This window comes from Indicator indicator, chromosome 10, assembly GCF_027791375.1.
Source record: "Indicator indicator isolate 239-I01 chromosome 10, UM_Iind_1.1, whole genome shotgun sequence".
NCBI classification, from domain to species: domain Eukaryota; kingdom Metazoa; phylum Chordata; class Aves; order Piciformes; family Indicatoridae; genus Indicator; species Indicator indicator.
Genome location: NC_072019.1, coordinates 315348 through 339642, shown reverse-complemented (window position 1 = coordinate 339642; position 24295 = coordinate 315348). Strand labels below are relative to the sequence as shown.

The 24295-nt window shown below is 42.8% G+C and overlaps 1 protein-coding gene across 1 annotated transcript in view; it reads right to left on the bottom strand.

Moving 5' to 3' along the window:
* DNM3 (dynamin 3) overlaps positions 1 to 24295 on the bottom strand; it is a 169533-nt gene that overhangs the window by 5410 nt on the left and 139828 nt on the right. Inside the window, exons 19-21 of the mRNA XM_054384182.1 lie at positions 9786 to 9950; positions 5224 to 5450; positions 4077 to 4313 (exon numbers count right to left, since the gene is read on the bottom strand). Of these exons, the coding sequence (XP_054240157.1) occupies positions 4077 to 4313; positions 5224 to 5450; positions 9786 to 9950 (629 nt within the window). The remainder of the gene's footprint in view (positions 1 to 4076; positions 4314 to 5223; positions 5451 to 9785; positions 9951 to 24295) is intronic.

Here is a 24295-nt window from a genome sequence, read left to right as displayed (position 1 = left end):
AGAGTAAGCTTTTAAGGCTGCAAGGCCAAACTCTGTAAAGCAGAGGAGATTGCCAGGCTAAGGCAGGATATCTCTCTGGCCTTACATGCCTATACACTATGGCAGATTTTAATCAGAAGATCGCTTGCAATTTTTGCAAGGGATTCTCTTATCATTCAGTGCACAGGGTTAGACATTACATGAAATCTCTCCAAAGAACTCTAATCTGTAAAAATGCATCACAGAAAGCTTAGTGGTTGGTACCTGTCCATCACAGAGCTGAGCACAGAGGCCGTGGTCCAGGAAATGTCAGGCAGTGGTGCTTTCAGCAGTGCTTCTGGCTTTGTCTGGGAATGTCTAACTGTAACTACTGTCAAACATAAGTATTTTTTGTGGTGGGTTGGCAGAAATATGTGTAAGCCATCAGGCTTACAATGTAGGTTAGCTACAAACACAACAGGCCATGGAATTAGCCTTGGTGGCATAATAAAACATAGCTGCAGGGCAGCCATCACCCCTTCTGTGCTGGCTGGCTGTAGTTTGAAGTCAATGGTAGTCAGAGTCTGTGGCTGTTCATGAACAGCACCACATGAATTCCGTCCCTGTGGCTTGCCTCACGTGTAAAGACCACCCTTAGCCCCCAGGGACTAAGCACTAGCAAGCCTGAGGGTGACACCAGTGTGCTCAAGGCCACTCAAGGCCAAGTTCTTCCCTGCTGGAGCAGATGGTCCAGCCCTTCAAGGCTCCCATTTAACCAGGTCCCAGAGTTCCACATCACGTGTGCTTTAATGGCAAAATAAGTAATGTTCTCCATTTCGTTGGGAAAGGCTTCATGCATCCACAGTAGCACTGCAGAGCAGGACATGAGAGAAAAAGGGAGCACCCTCCCACCCCCAATAACACCATGGACTCTGCTGCCAAGAGAAGAACATTTCCAATTCAATTGTTTTCTTTGTGGCAAAGCTGAAATTCCCATTCAGGACATTTAAAAGCCATAAATCAAGGCATCCACAGTAGAACTAAAATTGGTCAAGATCAGGCTTTCCAAACAGGCAGGCAAACACACATCATGGTAAGCTAAAGAGGTTCTAGTGCTAGCTTAAAGCCATACAGGCACACAGCTGCATTTTCTTTCGAAATACTACTGCAGCCTTTTAAGAGAGAGGGAGGCAATAATCTAAATTCTGGCAGCAAGGAATATTTCACAAATCATATATGCTTTGGCATGGAGCCCTTAAAGCCAGAGGCCTTTACTCACAGGCTTTGCTGGGAGAGATCCACCCACCTCAAGTGGGATTAATTAAAAGAGGCATGTATCATGCAAATAGTTTCTGTTTCCTTACAGAAATATTCAGAGCACATAACCCAAACCAGCTTTAGAATCACAGTGAAGCAAGGAAGAAAATGATTTCCTGCTCCCCTAACTCTTTTCCCTTCCCTGTAGAGTAAGCAAGCAATGGTGAGAAAATGCCAAGAGCCAACCATTTCTGCACAGTTCGTTGAATGCTAATAAAGTTGAGGAAAGAATTATTTGAAGAGAGAAGCTATATCTCACTATAAGGTGCCCAGCTGTTCAAATCAAATATGTGCTCAGTCACTCATTGGAATAGGATGGTCCAAGTCTTACCCCTGAAAATGATTTTTTTTTACTTTAAGGCGGAACAGAAGAAAATACAAAGCTTACATTTCTTCAACATGTAAGGATTTTCAGCTCCACATGACAGTGACTGCCACAAAAAGCTCCTCTGGAAACCTAGATGAACTTTAAAAATACAACTTTCCTCTCAGGAAGCTGAAGTATTTCCCTAGGTATGAGAGATTCTGACTCTTCAAGGAATTGTTGCGGAAAATGGTGGTAGAGCAGTCAGAGCACAGAGCCTCAGTTCAAAAACAAGTCACAGAGAAAGCTCAAGTTTCCACAAGAACTCTTCCTCAAAAGCCTTTTTTTTCCCCTTTCCTTTTAATATCTCAGACCCACTTTCTGAGTCAATTTCCTATGATCCTGCAAAGGCTGTTATTAAAACCAGACCAAGCGTAGCAGAAATTCCAGGGCTCAAAAGAAACATTTAATAGGGGCAGGAGCTGGCCACGCTGTCCCACTCAGGTGATTTCCCCTGCAGCCCCTTCCCTGGGATTTCCTCTCTCTGAGTTTTAGTCAGCAGGAGAAACCTGAAGTTTCAGCAAAATGGCAAACCTCTTCCTTCATTCTTAAACAGATGAGTTTTTTTTTCATGTCTAAGGCTTTCATAGCTCTAAAACAGACATCTAGGATCCAGTCCAGCAGATGTGTATTGCAGATATTTTCTTCCACAAAAATGTCAAGCAGTCGTACACTCAACTATACCTCCAGCTACAGCAGTGCACAAACACTGCCCTCCTTTATCAGCCACGGCTTTGTGTGCCACCAGCAGCACTCCTGAGCTGAGCTGCTTGCAGGCTGCTTACCCAAGGGTCTGTTGTGCTCTAGGACATTCCTTTTCAGGTCTCCATCCCAACTGTCACTTTAGCACCAGACATGCTCTTGCAAGGCACCTCAGGAAAGCAATATTCATGCAAAACCACGGCCAGGCAGGACAAAGGAGACATGCTCATTGGCACGGCAAGGTGAGATAAACCAGGAGGCTATGGTTCTCTCCAGCAGTACAACTGACAACACACTGGACCTCATTTCTCTGTCTAGGATGTGATTTATGCTCTGATAGAGACACAGGGGGAACACTGGGGCGAGTGCCCTTCAGCTCAGTCCCAGGCTCTCCCAGGGAGGGGATGATGCTTGGGCTTCTTCCCTTTCTGCACAAGTTTTAGTACCCAGAAAAGCAGTTCTGGATTTCTCCCCAGTGGTCCTACTGCAAGCAGTGAGATACCCACCAAGGTGAAAGAGTGCACTTCATGGTAGGCACTGATGCAATCTACAGCAAATACACAGAAACACTTCACTCCTTTGATAGACCTCTTTGATTTATTCTCCATGTTATAAAGAATAACTATACTAGAAACTGAGCCTCAGATTTAACTTACTGTCATCTACAACAGATCTCACCTTTTTAAAAGAAAGTTTTTCTCCAAAGGTTCTCTTCTCAATTTCCATTTCTCAAACTGAAAATGTGCACATTTTCCTCTTGTTTCTATTTAACTGGTGGGGTTTGGGTTTTTTTTTTGTATTTGCAAACTATGACTAATTTTAATGTAACAGTTAATTTATTCAAAATGGAGAAACCCCTTTGTTCCAACACTGTATCTCCTATGCATCTCCTAAGTTAGGAAGTTACCTAAGCCCTCTGATTTGGAGGCTTTCTCATATGTGTATATATATATATATATATATAAAATACTTTTAATATGAATGATTGTATGTGTTATGTCACTGTGAAAAGAAATATTGACAGTTTAAAATAAAAATTTATATTAAAAAGCAGTTCATCCCACACAAAATAATAAAATCTCCAGAGCTACTTTAAAAAGTACTGATAAATGGAAAGGTCTGGAAAGGGAAGAAAAGGAAATGATGTGGCCACAAAACTCCTGTTCCTTAACTGATCACTTTGTGCCATCTGACCTATGCCATTAGACAGCTGGGGACTCTTTTCAACTGAAGGCAAGTGTCTTGCACTGTGGAATAAAACTCAGAATGCTATCAGTTTGTCACACTAGTTCTAGAAGAATTGGTGTTGCTCTCTCCCAGAAGAGCCGTCCCTTCCTCTGCTGAGGACTCAGGATAGCAAAAGTGAGGAGCTGTACCCTTGCCCCAGCCTTGGTGGAGGGGTAGATGACCTCTCTCCATTTGTGGACCCATGTGGGTAGGACATAACCAGAGGAGGGATTCTCAATGTAAGAAAATCTTTGTGTCTTCAAACTGACTGGAAAGAACTGAAACTTTTTTTCCCCATGAAAGCACTTCCTATTTTCCCTAGAAGTCCTATCTGTGCTACAAAGTGGTTGCTCAAAATGCCTTTGACTCTCTGCAGGGAGCGCAGTTTTGCTTTGTTACAAAGACTTGCTCAGCCATGGTGCTCGACTTCCCAAGCCAGTGCACGACCTTGTCTGTTATGCTGGGGGGAGAGAACCATGCCCACCGCCAGGGAGATCAGGCACCTTACCTTGGGACGCTAGGAGGAGCCCGGGTCGGCCGAGAGGGAACCTGAGGAGGTCCTCCAAGGGCTTCACCACCGCTGGGAAATGGAGGCAGTGATCCTGGGCGGAATGGGACTGGGGGAGCCCCTGACTGAGGGCCTGGAGATGGGATGGCAGGAGCAGGTCCTCTGCCAGATAAAGGTCTGGTTGGTGGATTATTTAATGTAGGCCTCCTCGGAGTTGAGGGACTTGGAGGTGGTGATCTAGTGAAACAGCAGAGATTTAAGACATTGAGAAGTTCAGGTTAGCTTTTGGGTGTTTTTAAAAATAATAAAATCAGAAATTAAAACCCTTTTTGTGCCTATGACAATTATTTTTTCTTGGTGTTTTCCTTTGCTGTCAGTGTCAGAGCATCACACTTAGCTTTCCTGCAGCCTTATGATAGAAATAAACACTCAAGCAAAGAAGTAAATGTAAAGGATTTAAGATCAGAGTTCTAATAATGTTAAGTGGATATTCTAGGACATGGAACATGAGATAATGAATTGTTATAATTGCTTGAAAGAAGAGGCCTTGTGGATGCACAATTGAGATGGCAGGAGCAGCTGCTTATGAAGGATGGGGCATGCTATAAAGCCTTTGGATGTCTTCTGCAAGGCAAATATCCTGTCTAGTGTTCATATATGTATCCATAGAATATGTGTATGTGAGAAATGTTTTGATTTCACTCACAAATGCCATAGTATCTTAGAGTTTGTGTTGGAAGGAACCTCCAAAAGTCATCTAGTGCAACTCCCCTGCAGTGAGAAGGGACATCCTCTATTATATCAGGTTGCCCAGAGCCCTGTTGACCCTGATCTTGAATATGTCCAAGGATGGGGCCTCAACTACCTCCCTGGGCAACCTGTTCCAGTGTTCAACTACCCTCCTGGTAAGGAACCTCCTCCTAACCTCCAATCTAAATCCACTCTTCTCTAATTTCAAACCATTGCCCCTCATCCTATCAGCACGGGCCTTTGCAAACAGTCCCTCTCCAGCCTTCATGTAGCCCCTTCAGGTGTCATTAAAGATCTAGAGGTACTGCTCCCACAGATGGGCAGGGAGGGAGCTGCTGCTGCTGCCAATATCTGCCTGTCCTGGATTTCCTTGCAATACAGATCTGGGGACCTTTACCTGCGTGCCTGCTGAAGCCAGGAGTCATCTACAGGAGGGGGTGCAGGGGTTGAGACAGTGCTGGTGCTAATGTCTCCAATGATTGCCAGGGCTTCCTTCAGTGCTTGGTACATGCGGAGCATCTCATCGCGCCTCTGCGCCTGCTCAGCAGACTCCTCCATCAGAGTGTTTTGGTCCTCAGAAGAATACAAGTGAGCCAAGAGCTCTGCGTTGATAAATTCCTTCACCTATTTCATCAGACAACACAAAACTCCAGCAAACAAATGAACAAGAAAAACCTACTGAAAATACACTACTGAGCGAACCAAGAGTGAGAGGCATGGAACCAGGAAAGACATTCTCTCAATTCAGTTGGTTTCTCCTACTACCTCACTCACTCTCACTACCTCCTACTACCTCTGCTGGTCATGCAGCTTTTGTTAGGTCAGATCAGGGACCTGAAAATGCTGGACTCAGACTGAGCTGATGGTGCAGCAGGCTGAGGCCTAGCTGCAGCTGATGGAAAGGCTGGCAGACACAGCTGGGCAGAGCAGCTGGCAAGGGATGGAGAGGACCTTTTAGCAGCTGCCTCCGAGCAGATGGGCTTGACACAGTTACGAAGCCACACCAGGAGCCAATGATCCCCATCATGAGGATAAGACAGGCTTGTGCAATAGCTCCATAATGCACTGTGGCCTTTTTGGTGACCTTCAAACACTTAACATGGTTGGAGTTAAGGTCTCAAGCTGTAAGGTGACACCTATGCTTACAGGTCATTTGAAACAGGCTTCCCAACAGCTCCTAGGAGTCAGCTGGCATTTTGGTCCAATTTTGAATGGCTGACTGAGAGGCAAGTAGCAGCTATTAGCCATTCCATCAGATACTAAATTCTCCTAAGAATTTCCCAGCATTACAATACCTCTGCCAATTATTTTCTTAGCAACAGTTTACTTTACTGCAGATGGCATCTTTCATCTCCAAAACTGCTGTCAGATTCTAAATATCCCATCCAAACACTTTCAAACTGAAGGGAGAAGTCTCCAAGTAATCTGATTTACTGTATTGATTTCCTGCTACGCCTGCCCTGGTTATGGGAACCTGGGCTACATTAGGAGAGATAAAAAGCTAGAAATACTCTGATTAAATAAGACAGTGGTAAATAAACCAACTGCTGACCTACTAAAACCTTGCATTTGAGACTTTCATTGCTGTTCTGATCTCTTTCTCACCTGGCTTTTTGCTCTATAAAGCTTTTTAGAGCTGGAGATACTAACCATAATACATTCTCAAGATCCCGATTACATAAACCTGAGCTCCATTTGCAGATGGGCTTGTGCTAGTTTAGAAACATGGATTGAAATCCTGACATTTACACTGTGGCAATGTTTTAGTTCAGACAAGGTCAATAGGAGCAGTCAAACTGCGCAGGCATGGGACCCTTGATGGTCACCTAGCAATGAAAAAAAGCCCAGGACAGACCTCACAGGGAAACAAAACCACATTGTCTGGGCTTGGCTGTCATTTCCCATTCATGTATGACAGGAGATGCACAAATTCTCAGCAAAGCCTGCAAAACTTTTCCATGAGTCTCATGCTGTTTTCCAGTAGATGGTACTGATCAAGAGCCAGAGTACACTACTTTCCTCGTGACTGCCAAACACTCCACATTAAAAACAGATATCATAGTTAAACAGCATCACATTCTACTCGACGAAATGTGCACTTTAATGGCATCACTTCAGAAAAAGAAGTCGTCCTAGAATTAGATTAAGGCCAGAGCTGATTGTAAAGGCATTGTTAAACCACAAATATCTGTTTGAAATCAGCCTGTGACAATTATCAAGAGAGATCACTGTCTGCCACTAGCAGGAGGCTCAAGTAACTCCCTAAATTCTTCTGGAAGGGAAAGGCTGCTGCATTAAGGATGGGGTTCTGGGATCAACCTCCTGCCTTCTACAATCAGATGCACTGTACTAGACAGATGATGAGCTTCCACAACAGCCACTTTCTCCAGCTTGGAAAAAGAAGGGAAAGTGACATTTACTCCTTTCTAGAAAACAGAAAGCTTCAGATGAATAGTTTCAAACATTTTCCTTCACAGACATCAGACTCACAGTCAAACCTGAACCACAGCAAGCATCTGAAACACCAATGCCCCAAAAGCCTGTCCTGTCACCCTGGAGTGGGGTGAGATGGGCTGGCAACTTTAGTCATCAGTGAGCAGACTACAATGCACATCACTGTCTCAAATGCAAACACAACCCATACCTTAAGCTCAGTAGTAATAAGTATTTTGGAGTACCTAGGCACCATGAAATACAAATGCTGCAATGTGTGCTTGGTTGGGCATGTTTGAATTGCTAATGGTACCTCAATACAGGTCTGAGTGATAAATGTATTTTCTTTTAAGGTAATCAACATCCACCCTAATGGCAGAATAAGAGATGCATTTGGAATACAGCAGTCTGGGCTTAGGCCTCAAAATATGGTCAGGGACAGCATCTAATTTTCTGTGCACTGAGTTTGAATCTGATACTTCCCTTGAACTAAAAGTGCTCATTTGCAGGCCCACAAAGTGGAAAGTAAGTTCTAGGAGTACTTGGGAGGTTATGATTGTCATGGAAACAAACTCCGTGGGATCGATTTGTTTCCGGAGTTTTGGAGGCAACATGGTGGGGCAGCAGAAAATACAGAATATGCTCATTCAGAGGGAGGGTGTTTTCACTTAACTGCTAGTGGATGGGTTGGACTTCTGAAGACTCCAAGGAAAACACACACAACTGAGCAGGACCCACTTTTCATCACAGCTCCACTGCTTTCCAGCAATTTGCACAACAGTTTGGTGTGGCTCAGCAGTCTCAATTCAAGCATTTCTCTCTCTCTTTTAATACCACTGATTTTAAAACATAAATATTTTAGCTGTTTTTTTATTATGGTACTTTACTGCCTAAAAAAAAAGTGTGTTAAAGTTTGTAGTCTCACTCTTCACAAGCCTTTAAAAAGTTTTGATTCTTTGCCACAGATTGAAAGTCTAGGATTAAGGTGGACATCCTAGCTGTATTTGGGCTTGCTAGTGAGCTAGGGACTATGAGGTCAACTGAGAGGTGGATGATGTTGTTGGGTCTGTTGTTTCTGTGTGCCATGGTCAGCCAGCATGACAGGCTTTGATGATGTAACTAACAGCTGATGAGATTGAAAGTACAAAATCTTACAGTATTCTGCTTCTGAGTAAAGCACACACTTCAGAGACACTTAAACTGTTCCATATGAGGAGGTGAGTGGCAGAAAAATTGAATGTCAGCTTTCAAAAGGTACTCCTCACTGAACTCTGCAGTTTATGAAACAAGAGCTAAAGCCCAGCCCTTTCAAAAAGCACTGAAGCTGTGCAAAGTCAAAGCAGCAAGCTGCTAGCTGTGATCTGGAAAGAGCAGAGCAAACATGCTCGGCCCTATAAAGTTGAGTGCATGGCTGACTTCAGGACAAAAGGAACAGTTCCACTGCTCCCATGGTCTTTTGTGAAAATCCTAACCCATAAGTCCATGTTCTTTGGTAAAAAAGGCACCCATGAGCAGAGCAGTATTGGGAGTCTAACTCCCTTACGCCTAAAGAAGTTAATGGAATCTCTCTTGCTCTCATGTTATATATACCAGGAAATCTCATTGAAATTTCCTGCCCAACCACCTAAATCTTAAGTGCCACAAATTCCACAGTGCTAATGAAATCCATCAGGCAACGGCTAGAGGCAGCCCTGAGTCAAAAGCAAATGCTACTCCCTACCCAGATTTGTGTTACAGTGTATTGTATTTGTAAGGACTGATTGGTTTGATGGCCTGGCAGAAAAGGTGCTCCCCACAGCTCACAGGAGCTGCGCTCTCCACTATTAATCAGTATGGTAGCAGTAGCACTAGTATGAAGCTTAGCTTTCAGCAAGGTCCATTCAGACCTCTGCCAGGAGGTGAAGGCTGAGATCCTAGTGCAGTGGTAAAACAATGATATCTCAAAGCCATTTCTTTCATCTTCAGATGTAAGAAAGACATACACACTAAATCAAACCACCACACCTACTTAGCTAAACAACAGTGCCCAAAGCTTCTAGATTTATTCCTTGAAAATAGTAACCTGAAAATATAAAGAAACCCAAATAAAGTACGAACTGCTTTAGGACACCATGAAAAGAAGGTGCAGACAGAAGATCAAGCAAGCACAGCCCTGCTCTGCTGCTCTCACAGGTTCCCAACTCCTCATTCCTGTTACATCAAAAGGAAGACAGAATGAAAAACAAACAAACAAAGAACTCATCCTTGATTTCCCTTTTAAAAATAACATGTTCTGATTAGGATATAATTAAACTCAATCTTTATCATCTTGGAGTAGGCACTCAAGGCAGTGTGCCAGCCTTTCAGAAGGCTGCAGAACCTTCTACTACCTTAGAAGATATTTTGTCTGCAAGTGTGGCATTTGCGGGAGCATGTTCTTCTCTTCAGAAGGTGCTGTTGTTGCTGCTATATTCAAGAATCCTGTGTTTGAGAGTAAGAGATTTCACAGATCCATTACAACAATTCAGAACCCTGGCTGGTACCTACGTTATTGATCATGAGATGCATGATTGTTTTGGGTATCAGGTCGCGGATACATTTGTTGATAATAGACATGTAGGAGTCCACAAGATTTCGAATCGTCTCCACCTGTCTCTCCAGCTGGGGATCCATTGAAAAGTTGTCTGCTTGGCCATTCTCCTCGTTTTCAGTCTACACAGGAAAAAGAGGGGGGAAAAAAAGTTAGGCATTTCACTGGAAATATATTGGGGGGAAATCTGGACTTACGTTGGGCAATCCAGCAATGTAATTCATATAAAGAATGTCTGGAAGTTAAAATGTGAAGTACTGTCCTGTTTAACATCATGAAATCTGCACTTCTGGAGGTTCATGCAATATGAAATTGACGAAGTACATTATACATTTGCACGCAGATTTTGTATTAAGGAAACTTTTCATACCAAAGCATGGTGGCAAATGAAAGCCCAAGAAATTCTCTCAGATCACTTACTGCAATACACGTTACCAAATCTTTTACCACTCAGACTCAGCCAGCTTGACCCATGCAAGAAAGCAGCACCAAAATTCTGGAGTTTGAATTTTACCCTCCTATGGCTAAAACCCATCCTTGTTCTTTAAGACTGAGTCAGTTGTGACAAATTCCACATTTCAGCCTCCAAGTTTGTTAGATGTGAGCAGCACCTACATAAACAAAAGATTTATGAAGAATAACAGCAAAGCCACCATTGGTTCCAGTGCTCAAGGCTCAGCATAACATAGGCTGGATTATGTATTAGAGGTCTCTTTTTACTTGGACAGAAAAAAACCCATCTTTGTATGTAAACAGCTGACCTAATGAAAGAAAATAGCAGGAACTTTAACTGGAAGCTAAAAAGGTAAATACTTTGCTCTGCTCTGGCCTGTATAAATATAAGAAAAACTGAAAAAAGAAAAGGAGCCTTTTGGTGAAAATCGAGCTGCTTTCTGAGGTTTGAAGATGCCAAAAGAATGAAATTTCAACCTGGAAAGTACAAAGAACAATGCTCTTTCCCTAAGCTGACATATAATACACCTCCCTGAAAATGACCACCAAAGCCATATTAGCACCAGCTATAAAATCTGAACCTGTTCTGTTGGTACCTGGAAACGTAACACAAAGAGAAAGTGCTTGCAAAAAGTGAGTAACACAGAAACCAGAAATGGTTAGATACCAGCCAGACCCCTGTCAGCACAGCTCCCTTTACCACATAGTGTTTAGCTTCAATTTGCACAACTAGTGCTATACACACTTCTGCAGCAGCTGAAACCAGCAGCTGAAACCAGCAGCTACCCCATTAGAGAAGAGACCATTAGAGCCAGACACCCAAACATGTCACTGGAAGAGGCTTTTCCTTGCATGAACTCCATTCTTGCTGGGCCAAAGGAGATTCATTAGTTTCATCTCCTAATGCAGTCTTCTGCTCACACAGAAGTGGCAGGTAGACCATTTTGTACTTACTACTTGTAAACTAAAGCTTGATTATGACCAATGGATGTAAACTCAATCACAAGAAATTCCATCTCAACTTGAGATAAAACTCTTTTACTGTGAGGGTGATAAAGTGCTGGAGCAGCCTGCCCAGAGAGGTTGTGGCATCTCCTTCTCTCTAGAATCTTCAAAACCTGCCTGTGTGACCTTCCCTATGTGGTCCTGCTTTGTGGGGGGCTGGCCTTGATCTCTGGAGGTCACTTCCAACCCCCAGCATTCTATGGTTCTACGATTAGTCCAGTCTAAACAAAACGCCAACAATCAGGATTTGTTAAGTCACAGTTTTGTTAAGAAAGAAGATCTAACATACCATTGAGAAACAAAACTAAATGTTTGCAAAAGAAGTTTCAAAAGTTTAGACCATTTTTAATTGCAGACAAATTACTTGGAAACCAGCTCATCTATGGACTTTAAAAATAATGAGCAGTGCTTCCGTAAAATGTTGGGACTGTGGAGGACACTGAAAACAGCATTCTCAATCCTGTAACACCAGTAGACACACTGCCACATCAACCCTAATCATTCTGTTAACAAACTGCATATGCCAAAACGTCACAGCACGCAGATGGAGGATTTCTCTTAGCCTCCATGACTGAAATCAACTGTAGTTTTCCCTACAAAATACCGAATTAATGGAAAATCAAACATCTATCATCTGTCCAGCCAAGTAACTGCACTCTGAAAAGGTCCCCTTCCCAGCTCCCTGATTTGGATTTTTTTTTGTTTTCTTCTCACTGTGTATAGAAAGTGCAGTTTGTCCATGTTTTTTTTCCCCTTTTCTTTCCTTTTTATTTTTTTCCCCTTTACTGTTTAAATTACAGATTGCAGTAAGATTCTTAGCTGGCTAAGCAGCAAAGTGACAGATGTTTATCATTATTCTCATCAAGAGAATGCAAAGTAAAAATAGTAATTTGTCTCTGATCTTTAAGGCAAAGGGTAATCGTCTGCAAACATTTAACCTTTTCCATACGGGCTCCTAGGTGATATTTACAGAAAGGGATAATACTGCAGGAGTCTGCCTCTTGTTTGAAATTGCAATAGAGCTGCCTTCATATTGTTGATTCATTGTCTCTGAAATCAAAAAGGATCAGTCTTTCATGAGTTTACAGTAATTTATTAGGAAAGCTTCTGGCCATAGGATTCTTAATGATTTGATGTCTCAACTGCAGGCTTTTCATGCCAGAAACCATCTTGTTTGCATCACATCATGCAGATGGAAATCTGCTTCTAACAGATTTCTGTGCTCTGCAGTACACCTACACATGTTACCAGGCTCTCTTTTGTAAGCTGTCTCTGCACTATGCCAACAGCAACAGCTGAGAGTGAGGCTGCCTGGTGGAACTTGGCATCACAGGATGACACCAGGGACGTAGATGCCCTACCCCATCTCCAGGGCACCCTTTCAAAACAGATGCTTTCTTCACTGAGCATTTCAGTGACTCTGCCTTCAGTGAAAGCCACCCCTCAGCCCAAGTCCTGGCCACTCTGCATCCAAGCTACTTAAGTTTGTGGGAATTTTCCTGCTTGCTGCAGTGGGAATAGGGTTTCACCCTACACATGCTTTTCTTCCACTTATTGGGCTTCTGAAGACCATAAACTCTCTGTTGCAAGAGGAATGACTTAGTGTGGCACACAGAGATGTAGGCATGAGGGACTGTGTACAGTACAAAAAGAAAAAAAAAGGAATAATACCTCACAATATGAGGATAATATCCTTGACTGTGAGAATTATAAGCACGTTGAAGAACATTCCAGGAAAAATTCAGAAGTGATTTCTTCTGAAATTGACAGTAAAACTGGTAACTTACTGCAACCAGTCCTGAGCTGGCCACACAGAGAGTGCAATACTTCTAATTTCCATGATTTCATTACGTTCAGGGCAGCTGCCAGCATATTTAAGAATGTCTTGTATAACATTCCTGATGTCAGTTCCAAGAAGGAGCATTTGTCTAGCATTTTCATGACAGCAGTGCATCAAGCAATTTTCTGTAATCAGAAAGACATTCTATTAAAAATGATGAGAGGAAACAGACTGAAAGGTGGCTGACTAAAGGGTAAAAGTCAAAGCAGCAGCAAAGCAGTGCTCTGTATGCTAAGAAGTAAGTCCATGGCTGCAGTAAGAAACCAACCGTTTAAAAGCTGCTTTCACATCTTTGATTTACAGATGCAAGTTCCTCACAAGCAGCACCACCTGAAAATGAAGCATTCCCTCCAGACTGTATTTGTTTTAATTCACAGCTGCAGAATTTATAATCTGCTTTATCTATTGCTCTCCAAGTAAGTTTTTTTTCTTTAATGCACCAACACTCAGCACATTGCAGTGCCCTAATACCCTCTGTTTTTCCTAAATCATTACATCTGATTTCTTGATACTCCTTCCTAACTGCAGTTTCACGCGGCACACAGAGTTTTCTAAGCCACTCTCAGCTGTACATAGCGTGCCTTTGGCCAGAGGACTGCTGAAACCACATGATGGCTTCACACAGTGAGGTTTTCTTACTGGAAGGAACCACAACTAAATGACAATAGATTACTTTTGTGTATTTACAACAAAGCAAGCAGCGGAAAAAGAACACTTCCCGGGTAGCTTGGACGCTGTCCTTTTGCCTCGCAGAGGGTGACTCTGCCACACTCTTCCATGCTTTCAGCATCTCCCTACTTTGTACTGCTGTCGCCTTACTGAGCCACCCACAGCCTGCCCCTTTCAGCTCCTGAGCTTTCATTAGCAGCCTGGCAGCGCTCTAAGCAGAGGTTACAATTCATCTTCCCATACACACATGATCTCTCTCACTTCATACGCAGGCAGAAGAAAGCTATAGCCTAGCTGAGTTTAACTGAGAAGTATTTAACTCTCTGGATTAGTTTAAACAATCATCTGCTTAGATCCTTCTTTGTGGTTGCAGACATTGTACATTACAAACTATTAGCTAAAACCTTCTGCTGAATTCACACCCTCCTCCTAAGATATTTACACAGCTCCAACAACTCCAAACATCCAAACCTGAGGTTAGGCTCCCCCCATGCCTTCCTCAATCAAGAAGGTGTTTGGGAACTATGAGACAGAAAGCAAAGTATTACTTTGGAGTTACTTTTGCCTTAATAGTTCTTAACAGGTTGCCAAGCAGTCATGTCAAATCAATCCAATCTCTTTTTAGAGCAGGGAGTCAGATCTTACGGGTATTACCATTAGATGTCACACATTTCAGCCTTCAGGAAAGCTGTCTGACATGTCTGAGTGACATTTTCATTATGGAAGTGAGCTCTCCCTGCAGTTACTGGTTGGATGCTCACTTCCACAGAAAAGCTGCCAGTGGTTCACTGCCCGACTGGAAAACACTATCAAGAGGACTTTCATATGAGCTGTAATTTTTAATGTGCTTATTAATGCCTTAACACTCAGGATGGTGGATTACAGTCTGTGCTATTTACATTTACAGATGAGAAGAAACTAGGAGGGGATGTAAATATGTTAGATGGCAGGATCAGAGTTGACAATGATCTGGATAAATCAGTTAAAAATCTAGATTAAATTCATTATGAATAGCAAATACTCGACTTGGGCAAGAATAAGTCAGTTATAAGCATACAGCATGAGGATAGCCACTTAAAGAGCAGAAGAAAGACTGTGGCTGCAGTGCAATGTAAATAGAGCATTGGTCAACAATGTCTTGCTATTAAGAAATCGGTACGAGAACTGTGCATCCTATTCTGCTTAACCACACAACAAGAAATTTGTGGCACATTTTGAAAGGGAACCATAGCAGATGATGCTCAGGGCTGAAAGGAAAAGCTAAGATCAGTTGGGACTGATGAGTTCTAAAGAAACCACCTGTGGAAGGTGAAAGATTAATGTCTTTGCAGGTAGGAAAAGATGTCAAACAAATATATGGATGGTGTTCTATGGAAGGAAAAGTGAAGCACAGAAACAGATGGACAAGGAGGGTCGCAGAATCTCCTCCAAAGCCTAGGCCAAGATCCCTCAGAGATAGCAGAGATCCCTACAGAGATCATGCCTTGATCTCATGCAGGGGAAGAACTAAACAAGCTCTTAGAGCCCCTCCATCCAGTGGGCTGCAAGGTGGCACGAAATTACAGTCCCACAACACTGCAAGAGCAAAGGTGTTTCTGAAAATGTAGACAGCATTACAATATCTTCTACTTTGTGTTATTGTTGTTGTTGCTGTGTGTAAAAATCAAACTAAAAAAAAAAAAAAAAAAACCATTGTCCTGGCTAGCCATCTCCCCTCAGAGAATCCATACATACTCCAGTTCCACCATTTGCTGCCATGTACATCTCTCACACAAAGGACTTTTACATAACCCTCCCTGCGCTGCAAGTTTTGATTCAGGGCCAACAGCTGCTTCATGCCTTTCAGAACAGACTGCTGGACAAGCAAAAGCAGAAAGAAGCTGGCATAAAGAAAACAGCACCTTTGTTTATAAAACAAATAGTACTTTGGAATTTGCAAACTTCTCAGTCAAAGAATTTCCTTGTCATAACAACCCATGAAGTGCCCCATATTTATAAGAGCACATTAGGAAAAAAAAATTTAGGATGTGGGATGTTATTAGTGTGATGTTTGCCATTATTTCAGTGAAGGAGGCCAACAGGTATCAGGAAGTCTCAAATAATGGTGAGTCATGATGATGAGGAGTTGAAATGCGATGATTAGCCCAGAAGATGTTCAGGCTGAAATTTATTGTGCTCTTTTTAGCAAATGGCTGAACTACATTTCCAGAGACAACAATCTAATCCAGCAGTGGACATCAACTGTGAAGGGAACAGGATCAGTTTCTGTGAAAGGAGATAATCAATGGGTGGAGGCCTCAACTGGACATCTGAAGATTAAAGGATTAAAGCCGCTGGCTGTGGTATGCATTTCCCCTAAGAAAGGAAACAAATAGAAGCTGTGGAGCTTCTACCAAAAATGATGAAAACAGAAAGTAGGAGAATTAGTCATCCATGATGCTGATCAGAGAAGTATGAAGAGTCGTCATGAAGGCTGAAATAACACCTTGCCTTTCATCTCAGTTATCTACCTCCTTACCAAAACCATTCTTGGATGAAACGTTGGCAGAACTGATCACTGTCGAGGACTTTTACTTTGCAGTAACCATGCAAAAGAGTCACTAACAATACCTTTCTGATTCCAGCAACAGTGCAGAAGACTTGGCTGTCCCTTTTAGGGACAAGGAATTGTCTTACGAGATCAAGACAGGGCAAGGAAATGCTCAGTGCATGGACAGTGGCTTGGTGAAGGCAAATCCTGTGACACACATTGCCCAAGCTTACCTGTTTAAAGCACACCTTGTGACTTCACCTGTCCATGCGTAGAATACACAAGAGTTGGATGGTTTTCACAAAACGTGACCACTTTAAAGGTAGGCACTCAATAAAGAATAAAAATCACAATTCCATCTTTCCCTAGATCTTGCACTGAACTGCTATTCAGTGGTCCCCTTTTGTTCCTTCCAGCTGAGATGGTAACGTTTGGGTACTCAGCAGCCTGGTTCCAAGGCATGGAGCGCAGGAGGAGAAGGTCAGCCTGCATCCCTGTGTGCATGCTGGGAGGGACCAGCTTGCAGGAGGCCTTGCAGCAGGGGAGCTCTGCACAGTGTCCAGTCCAGGGGCTCTGTAAATTACAGCCTTGCCTTTCAGTTGATCTAATGTAATGTGTCACCTAGAACTGCACTCTTCCCTGTAATTGATGATGTCTAGGAAAATACTCTGAAATTCTCCCTTGATAAGCACCTAGACGAACTGGATGTTTCTTCTCTGAGACGCAAAGAGGACGTTCAACTGTTCTCACCCCCACGTCCCTCGAGCCATGAGAAGTACCAGATCCGTCTCTGCTGGGCCAGACTAAGCCCTGGTTCACCACAAATTCAGTGCAGCACCGACAAATGATCTCCACAGTAAATGATGCAAATAAGAAATGTCAGCGTGTTCCAAAATTCCTCACTTAATCTTATTGCCAGTTGTATAGTCTGGATAATCAGTAAATAAATCCCTCTAACTTTGCTCGAATCCTTAGGGGCTGAATACACAGAGAGCACTTTAATTCCTTCTCATTAACCTTCCCAGCTCTAAACAAAGTGATTTCCTACTTTTCTTAGTGTCTGATTTTTTCACTGGCCTCTGCAACACCTGATTTAGCAGCAATGATTTCTCACTTGTGATTTCTGTTTTGAACTGGCATTGTTCTTTCTGCTCACACATATGCTTGCTGGAACAGCACGAATCAGCAAGATTTAAAACCTCCCATTCTCAAGTTTGAAGCCCCTAAAGGGAAATTGCAGTTGGGATGCCAAGGAACACAGTCGTACATTATTTGACTTTTCCTCAGCCAGGCTGACAGCAGAGAGGGAGGGAGAGAGGAAGGAAAGGGAAAGGGAGAGGAAGATGGCATTTTAATAGCACCCACACTGATTTCACACAGTTGGATCACTGTGCTCTGGAGCAGCACCATTTCCTTTCCCTTCTGCCTCATATTCAGGCAACACTGCTAAGCCAGGCTCTACAGGAAGGATTCTCAATCGTTTTCTCCCAGCATGAACCACATCTTAGTGCAGACATCTGTTTTGTGGACACCTTCCCCTCTCTGCTATCTGGTTAGCCCACCCTTTATCCCAAGTTTTGACAGACCCTCAACCTTGAATCCCAAGTCGCTCGGAGCACCCAACCCGCATCCCAGATGTGACTAATTGGGCAACATTCCTGCCTTAGGATGGGATTATGTCCCCCAGCTCTTGCCCTACTTCTCATAGTCTGTAGCAGTAACTGTTTATCTGAAAAGAGTTAATAACATGAATGTATTTACTCTTATATAACAAGTGAACATACAGGAACCACCACCATCTTACACAGACCAATCTACCTTTCTCAGCTGTTAGTCATATGCCAAACATATCTCAGACAGAGCTCTTATCAAAACATTTCATTCGGTAATTTTGGTCCTAAGGTTCGAAGCTCTCATACACATTCATGGATTTTCCATAAGCCCTCCCTCAAGCAGAGTGGAAGTGGTCTACAAATTCAGTCAGGTACTCTTACCCCAGCAGAGGACAAAGATCGCCCATCAGCCACACTCCCCACTTAAAACTACTGTAAGTTTGCAGCAAACATTGAACAGCAACATTGCTGTAGTAGAAGAGCCTCAAAACGGATCAGAAAAGGAATCTGAAAGCACCAAGAGCTTTACTGAGGTGTAACAACCATCAGCAAACAAAGGCAAATCATCCATCCAGGAGCATTATGGATTCATGTCACAAGAATGGAAACTGAGAATTATTGGGAAAAATTATTTTCCAGAGAAGAAATCAGTTGTGAGAAGTTGTGTGCTGCTCCTAATCCTGGGCCAAATGAAGCTAGGTATTGCTTTACGACAAGGCTTCCGTTCTGTGTAAATAAGCCAAAACCTTCCTAAGTATTCTACAAAATCAGTAGACAATGAAAGATTTTTGGTTTCCCCTCCCTAAAATAAAAGCAAATCATATTTAAGAGAAGGTGAGATTCTGGTAAGTTAGTACTCATCTGTAACCAACAAACACAAACACCTCACGTTCCACGAGCACAAATTTCTTGTCACAAATCAAAAGTAAACTACAAAGTTTAAACTTTAACTGACTCTGACCTCATCTTTATGGGGAAGTTAAAGGACATCCACCTGGAGGTGCAGGCAGACACAATATGGAGTTGGCCTTTGCAGGTAAGGTCACCTGGCCTTATTGTTGCCATACACAACCCTAACCTTGCATTTCAGTTGGATATTTTTGCAAATTAACTTTTTTAATTACCTGTGGCATTTTCACTTCAAAGGATTGATTTTATTTCTTTTTTTTTTTTTCCCTTCTGTTATTGTTCATCAGCATATGGTGAAGTCGAGAGATGTCTCATTTTTCAGCCCTTGCACAGCCATGGACAATCAAGGAACCCCATCCCTGTGTTGTAACAGATACAACAGTTTCACTCTTCTTCCCTTATGGTTCTATTTTATAATGTTTTCTGTAATAAAATTATTGTGAGATGGCTAAGTCTAAGGGCAGGCATGGAACTTGAACTTGTGGCCTTCTGGCTTAGAGGTGAGACTATTCTCAACCGAGCCAAAGTGACACATCCATAATACGCTTTCAAGGTTTTTAGAGAGCTCTGTCATGATCTTAAAACACTAAGTCTTTGTGGCACAAACCACAGTTCAGGAAAGAACTGGGGCTCCCTTTTTACTGCTAATTTTAGCTGAGGAATTGTTTATAATCTCCTGCAAAATACATAAAGCCTTATTCTGCCTTAAGCTAAGAGAGAAAAGCCTTTCAAAACTGATTCTTAATTACAGCATTCCCCTGCTAGATGGGACAGAGCCAGGTTCATGAATTGTGTCAGAGTATATGAAGTGATAAAATGAGGATGGGTGAGCTATTTTTAAACATACTCAGTGACTTTGGGGTCAAAATCCCTGAATTTATAACCTTCTGGCCATATTAAGACTCATGGATTATTAAGACCTGCCTGGTGAGATTCAAATATCATTTCATTTGAGACACTCTGGCTTCAGAGCACATGTTCCCTGCCAGTCTGCCTGCCAAATTGCTGCCCCCCAGGGAGCCACCTCTAAGCACTGCAGACAGGCATTTGGGAGACAAAGGAGATGAGACGCTTCCACTAAAGCAACATCTTGTCTCCTCCTCTCTTTTCCCACAACATTCTGCAAGGGAAGAGCTTGCCTTTCCAGATGGGCAGGAAGCAACTTGGTTAGAGAGTCTGAAGGGTCTTAGGCATAAGCATATAATTGCTCCTGACTCTACCCAGTCTGGAAAGCCAACACAGCCTCAGGCCCTGGTAATATTCCCTTACCACAGTCATGTTTCCCATTGGAAGAGGGCAGCTGGACACCTGCTCCTGGGACATGATGAAGAGATGCTGCCCAGTAACATTTACTCTGGCAAAGTGATCCTGCCCACTCCTGCACTGGTTCCCTCCCTACCACATGGGAAGAGGCTGTACAACAACTCCTAAAGCACATCTTGGACTTTTTAGAAAAAAACATATTTGTAACACAATGGTTCTGCTCATAGAACTAAACCACATACAGGCATGACCTTGGAAGGAACTGGCATTGTCTTTGCCCCCACGAGCTTCCTAGTGCTGCTGAGTAATGCTCCTGATGTCAGTGTTGACTCCTGGTGGCATTTGGCTATGTAAAGCTGTGGTGTTCTGTACACATAGTAGTTTCTTTTCAGTAGTGATCAACATACATCTTTTTTTTTTTTTTTTTTAATGGAAAACAGCTACCAAATGTGGAGGAACACCTCAACAGGCTTACCCTGCCTTACAAGTCAAAGAGGAAGTAGCTTTTAGGCCTTTTCCCCCTATCATTCTTGACAGTCTACAAAAGCTTTAGGTGTATCTTCCTCCAGAGGCCAAATCAGCGGCAGCAAGGGCTGCAGGGCTCTGAGGACACTGCAAAACTACTTGCACCACTTACATTATTAATTTTGCAACTGAGGTGAGGTTTTCTGGGAAGTCACTGCACACAGACGAGCTATTATTTTGGAAAAGACCAGACAGTGATTAGAAACCTCGAAGACAAAAGGCTCTACAGCTATTTCAGACGAGTGGATTTATTTGTCCAGTTTCTAGAGTTGTATTTACCTAAGCATTACATACTTTTTTTTTTCTTTAGAATTGCCATGCAGCAACATGTAACAAAATACACTGATGAGCTGTAGATGAGCAAAGTGAAAGTAAAAACATTGGTCAGACCAAAATTCAGCCCATCTCTTGATTGCTTATGGATTCACAAAACGATAAAGCCACATAACAGGCCTTGTAAAACAGATTAAATACAAAAAAAGACCTAGTGAGCAGTTAGTTAAAAATAAACCTAGTGGGTTTGGTTCTGTTAGTAATTAATGCACATTCAAGTTTCAATCAAAAGGAGTTACTGGAATGGGTGTTCTACTACAGCTACCAAAATACTAAGAGGCACTTACAGCATCAGAGGGTCTCCCATGTGGAGCAATGCTGAAGGGCTCCATGTTCTCTGCTTAGGCATTTTGCAAGTGGTTTATGTTTTTACAAAGCCATGGTACTGGACCATCCCATAAGCACTGAAGCCTCATTCTTTCAAAACTTCCCTGCCTTGGTCAGAAAACCTTTACCATTACAATAGCAATGTGGTGAGTTCCAAGACCCTTTCTCTCCCTGAGGTCAAGAGATGTCAATCCTTTACTGGTACAGGTGCCCATTAATTATTTGAAAATTGTTACTATCAGGAGTTGGGCCTTGTTTATCTCCAGCTGCAGTCACTAGGAATCTTCCTCCCAACACCCACCAGCATTTACTCAGACTACAGCAATTGCTTTCTTACAGTTCAGGAGTGGCAAAATAAGTTTTAAATCTTTTCTTGCAGGTGCTCTTCATGAGTTTGATTTTTAGGCACACGGAATTCCTGAACTCTGCTCTGCACTACAAATCATCCTTCAACTACATCCTGTATCCCTGCATCCCACTCTGCTCCCAGCAAAGCCCCTGGCAAAATTCCCACCAAGTTTAATAGTCCTGTCCTATTCCCTCCAATCTCTAACCAAGGTTAATTTCTTTTCTCCAAGTATAAACAGAAATCAGCAGGTAAAAAAGTTTTGCCTAATGTGGCACTAAAGCTGTAGAATTTACTCCCATGTGAAAATGGTACAATAAACTCATTTGTTTGAAAGCAAATTGAAAACATTCCAGCCCTCTCAGGCTTACAACTATTAGCTTTAGTTTCTGCACAGCACTGTAGAATGTCTGGCATCAAAGACACTTTGTGCACTGCAGTGAACTTGTGCTGGACACTGTTAGTGGACTATTAATCACAGAGAACAAAGATCCCATGCAAACACAACAAAGCACTGATTTTTCACGTGTCCAGCGTGGACTAGAAAAGGTTAACACCACCATTTCTGGATACTACACATTCCGAGACTTGAAGTGTTGACAAGGCATCTGAGAGCTGCAGACCTTTTTGTTTCAATTGATAAGTACATATTCCACATTAAACAATTCCCATTTGTGCCTCATACTCTCTGGGCTTTGACAGAAACACACCTCAGTGTAACCCAGCACGGTCTGAATTCAGATGCCCACAAACACATGCAGCTCTTTGCAGCCATGCGCAGATACCACGCCGTGTGCAGGGGGCAATGGTTATTGGCAAGAAAACCTACAACGATGTGAACCTGCTTCACATCAGCCATGCAGGACCAGGGCTGGAGAAACTGAAGGTTTACTAACAGATCAGATGGCCTGAGAGAACACAATTTTACAATTGGAAGAGGAATGAGAACTGAACCTGAAAGCCCTGAAAAGGAAAGCCAGTCAGTGGCCAGGCCGGCAGCAAAGGGGTCAGGGAGCAAAGATCAATACAGGCTGTATTTTGGGATAGCTGATAAAGTCAAAGGAGAAAATGCTTTGCTTCTGCCCATAACACAAAATTGTGAGGTACTGTCAACACAACAGGGGATTGAACAGTGTCCTGGAAGACATGGATAACTTCAAGGATTGGAAAAATAGAAACAGGATAAAATAATAGTTATATGCTGACAGACTAATGACCACTGCTGTGTGGGACGGGGAGCTCATCAGCTAGCAATAACAAGACAAAGAAAGTTCAAACACCTCTAACCAAGTCTTGGATAATCCTGAGACACTGGTGTAATGAGGCCATGAAAAGAGCAAATAGTCTCTGTTATGACCACTGCACATCCAGTATAGACAATACTGGTATGGTACTGGCACTATTGCCTTCTGGTGAAAGATACATTTCCACTTTTCACCAGGCTGCTTCCTTATTTCCTGAAGGGTAAAATGAAACTGCATGCCCAGAACAGGAGTATTTTATCACAATAGCACTGAAACCCTTTTCAGTCTTTACAGGACTGCAGTCTTTGAGAACCCTCAACAGTTAAACTGAAATAGCTCTGCATCTTACATGAACTATATGGCTCTCTTACTTCCTCCCCTATAAGGTCCTTGTCCATGTTCCAAACTCTATTCCCCTGCCTCCAAGCTGGAAAGGGCTCTGTATCAGCTCTCCCATTAAGCTGGGGAGTGTATCTGGGAGGAAAGAGCAAAGATATTTGGTTAGCAGTCTCTAAAAACTCCCATGCCCACACTGATCAACCCAAAGCTGCTTCTGCTGCTTACTAGGCCTGGGAAAACAGGACTGTGGCCTTTGGAAAACACTTTTCTCAAGAAGCCTCCAGGCATGAAGACTGTTGCTGTAACACTTTCTTAGTGGAGGCTGGAGATGACTGACTGCATGTTCCACAGGTCTGTGCAGAGTGATTCAGGGAGCCTGTCAGACCTGAGTAGAGAAGTAGCAGTCCAAGTGTGATTCCTCGCTCTGAACTGGAGGATCAGATCTCTGAATCTTCATCTTCTGCAAGCTGGTATGTAGGGAACAGAGGGGCCTGGCCATAAAGAGTGGAGGTGGGGCAAACAGAAATTGTCCCTGCCAGTACAGCAAGCTGGTCCCATGGGCTGACTTGTCCCCTTCTGTCACACTTTCAGAAGCCTTCATCCAACATGATAAGAGGGCATGACCCTTGTGTGGGAAGAGCAGGCAGATGAAAAGGCAGGTAAGCAGCTGGCCATTATCATGTGGGCTGCTGGTTACAGCTTCCATACAACAGAGAAGGTAAGCAAATATCTGAGTTCCTAAAATCAACATTTACGTTGCTAAAAGCAAATTGCAGTGGACACTGGTACTAAATACCACACCTGGGACAATCACTGTGTCAGTGACTAGCCTCAACTGATGGAAGGTTGCTTTGCAGAATTAGGGATCAAATAAAACATCTGAGGATCTGCTATTCCAGCTAAATCTCACTATTTGTCTAGTGAAAACTTTTGGGGTGTTTATCAGAAGGGGAATGGTAGATGGGGGTGAGAGGGAGGTGAACTCTTTAAAATATAATTTATTTCCTGGCTACCTTCCTTTCATAAGGAAAAAAAAATAGAGTTCGGCTTAAATTACAGGCATGCAGACAA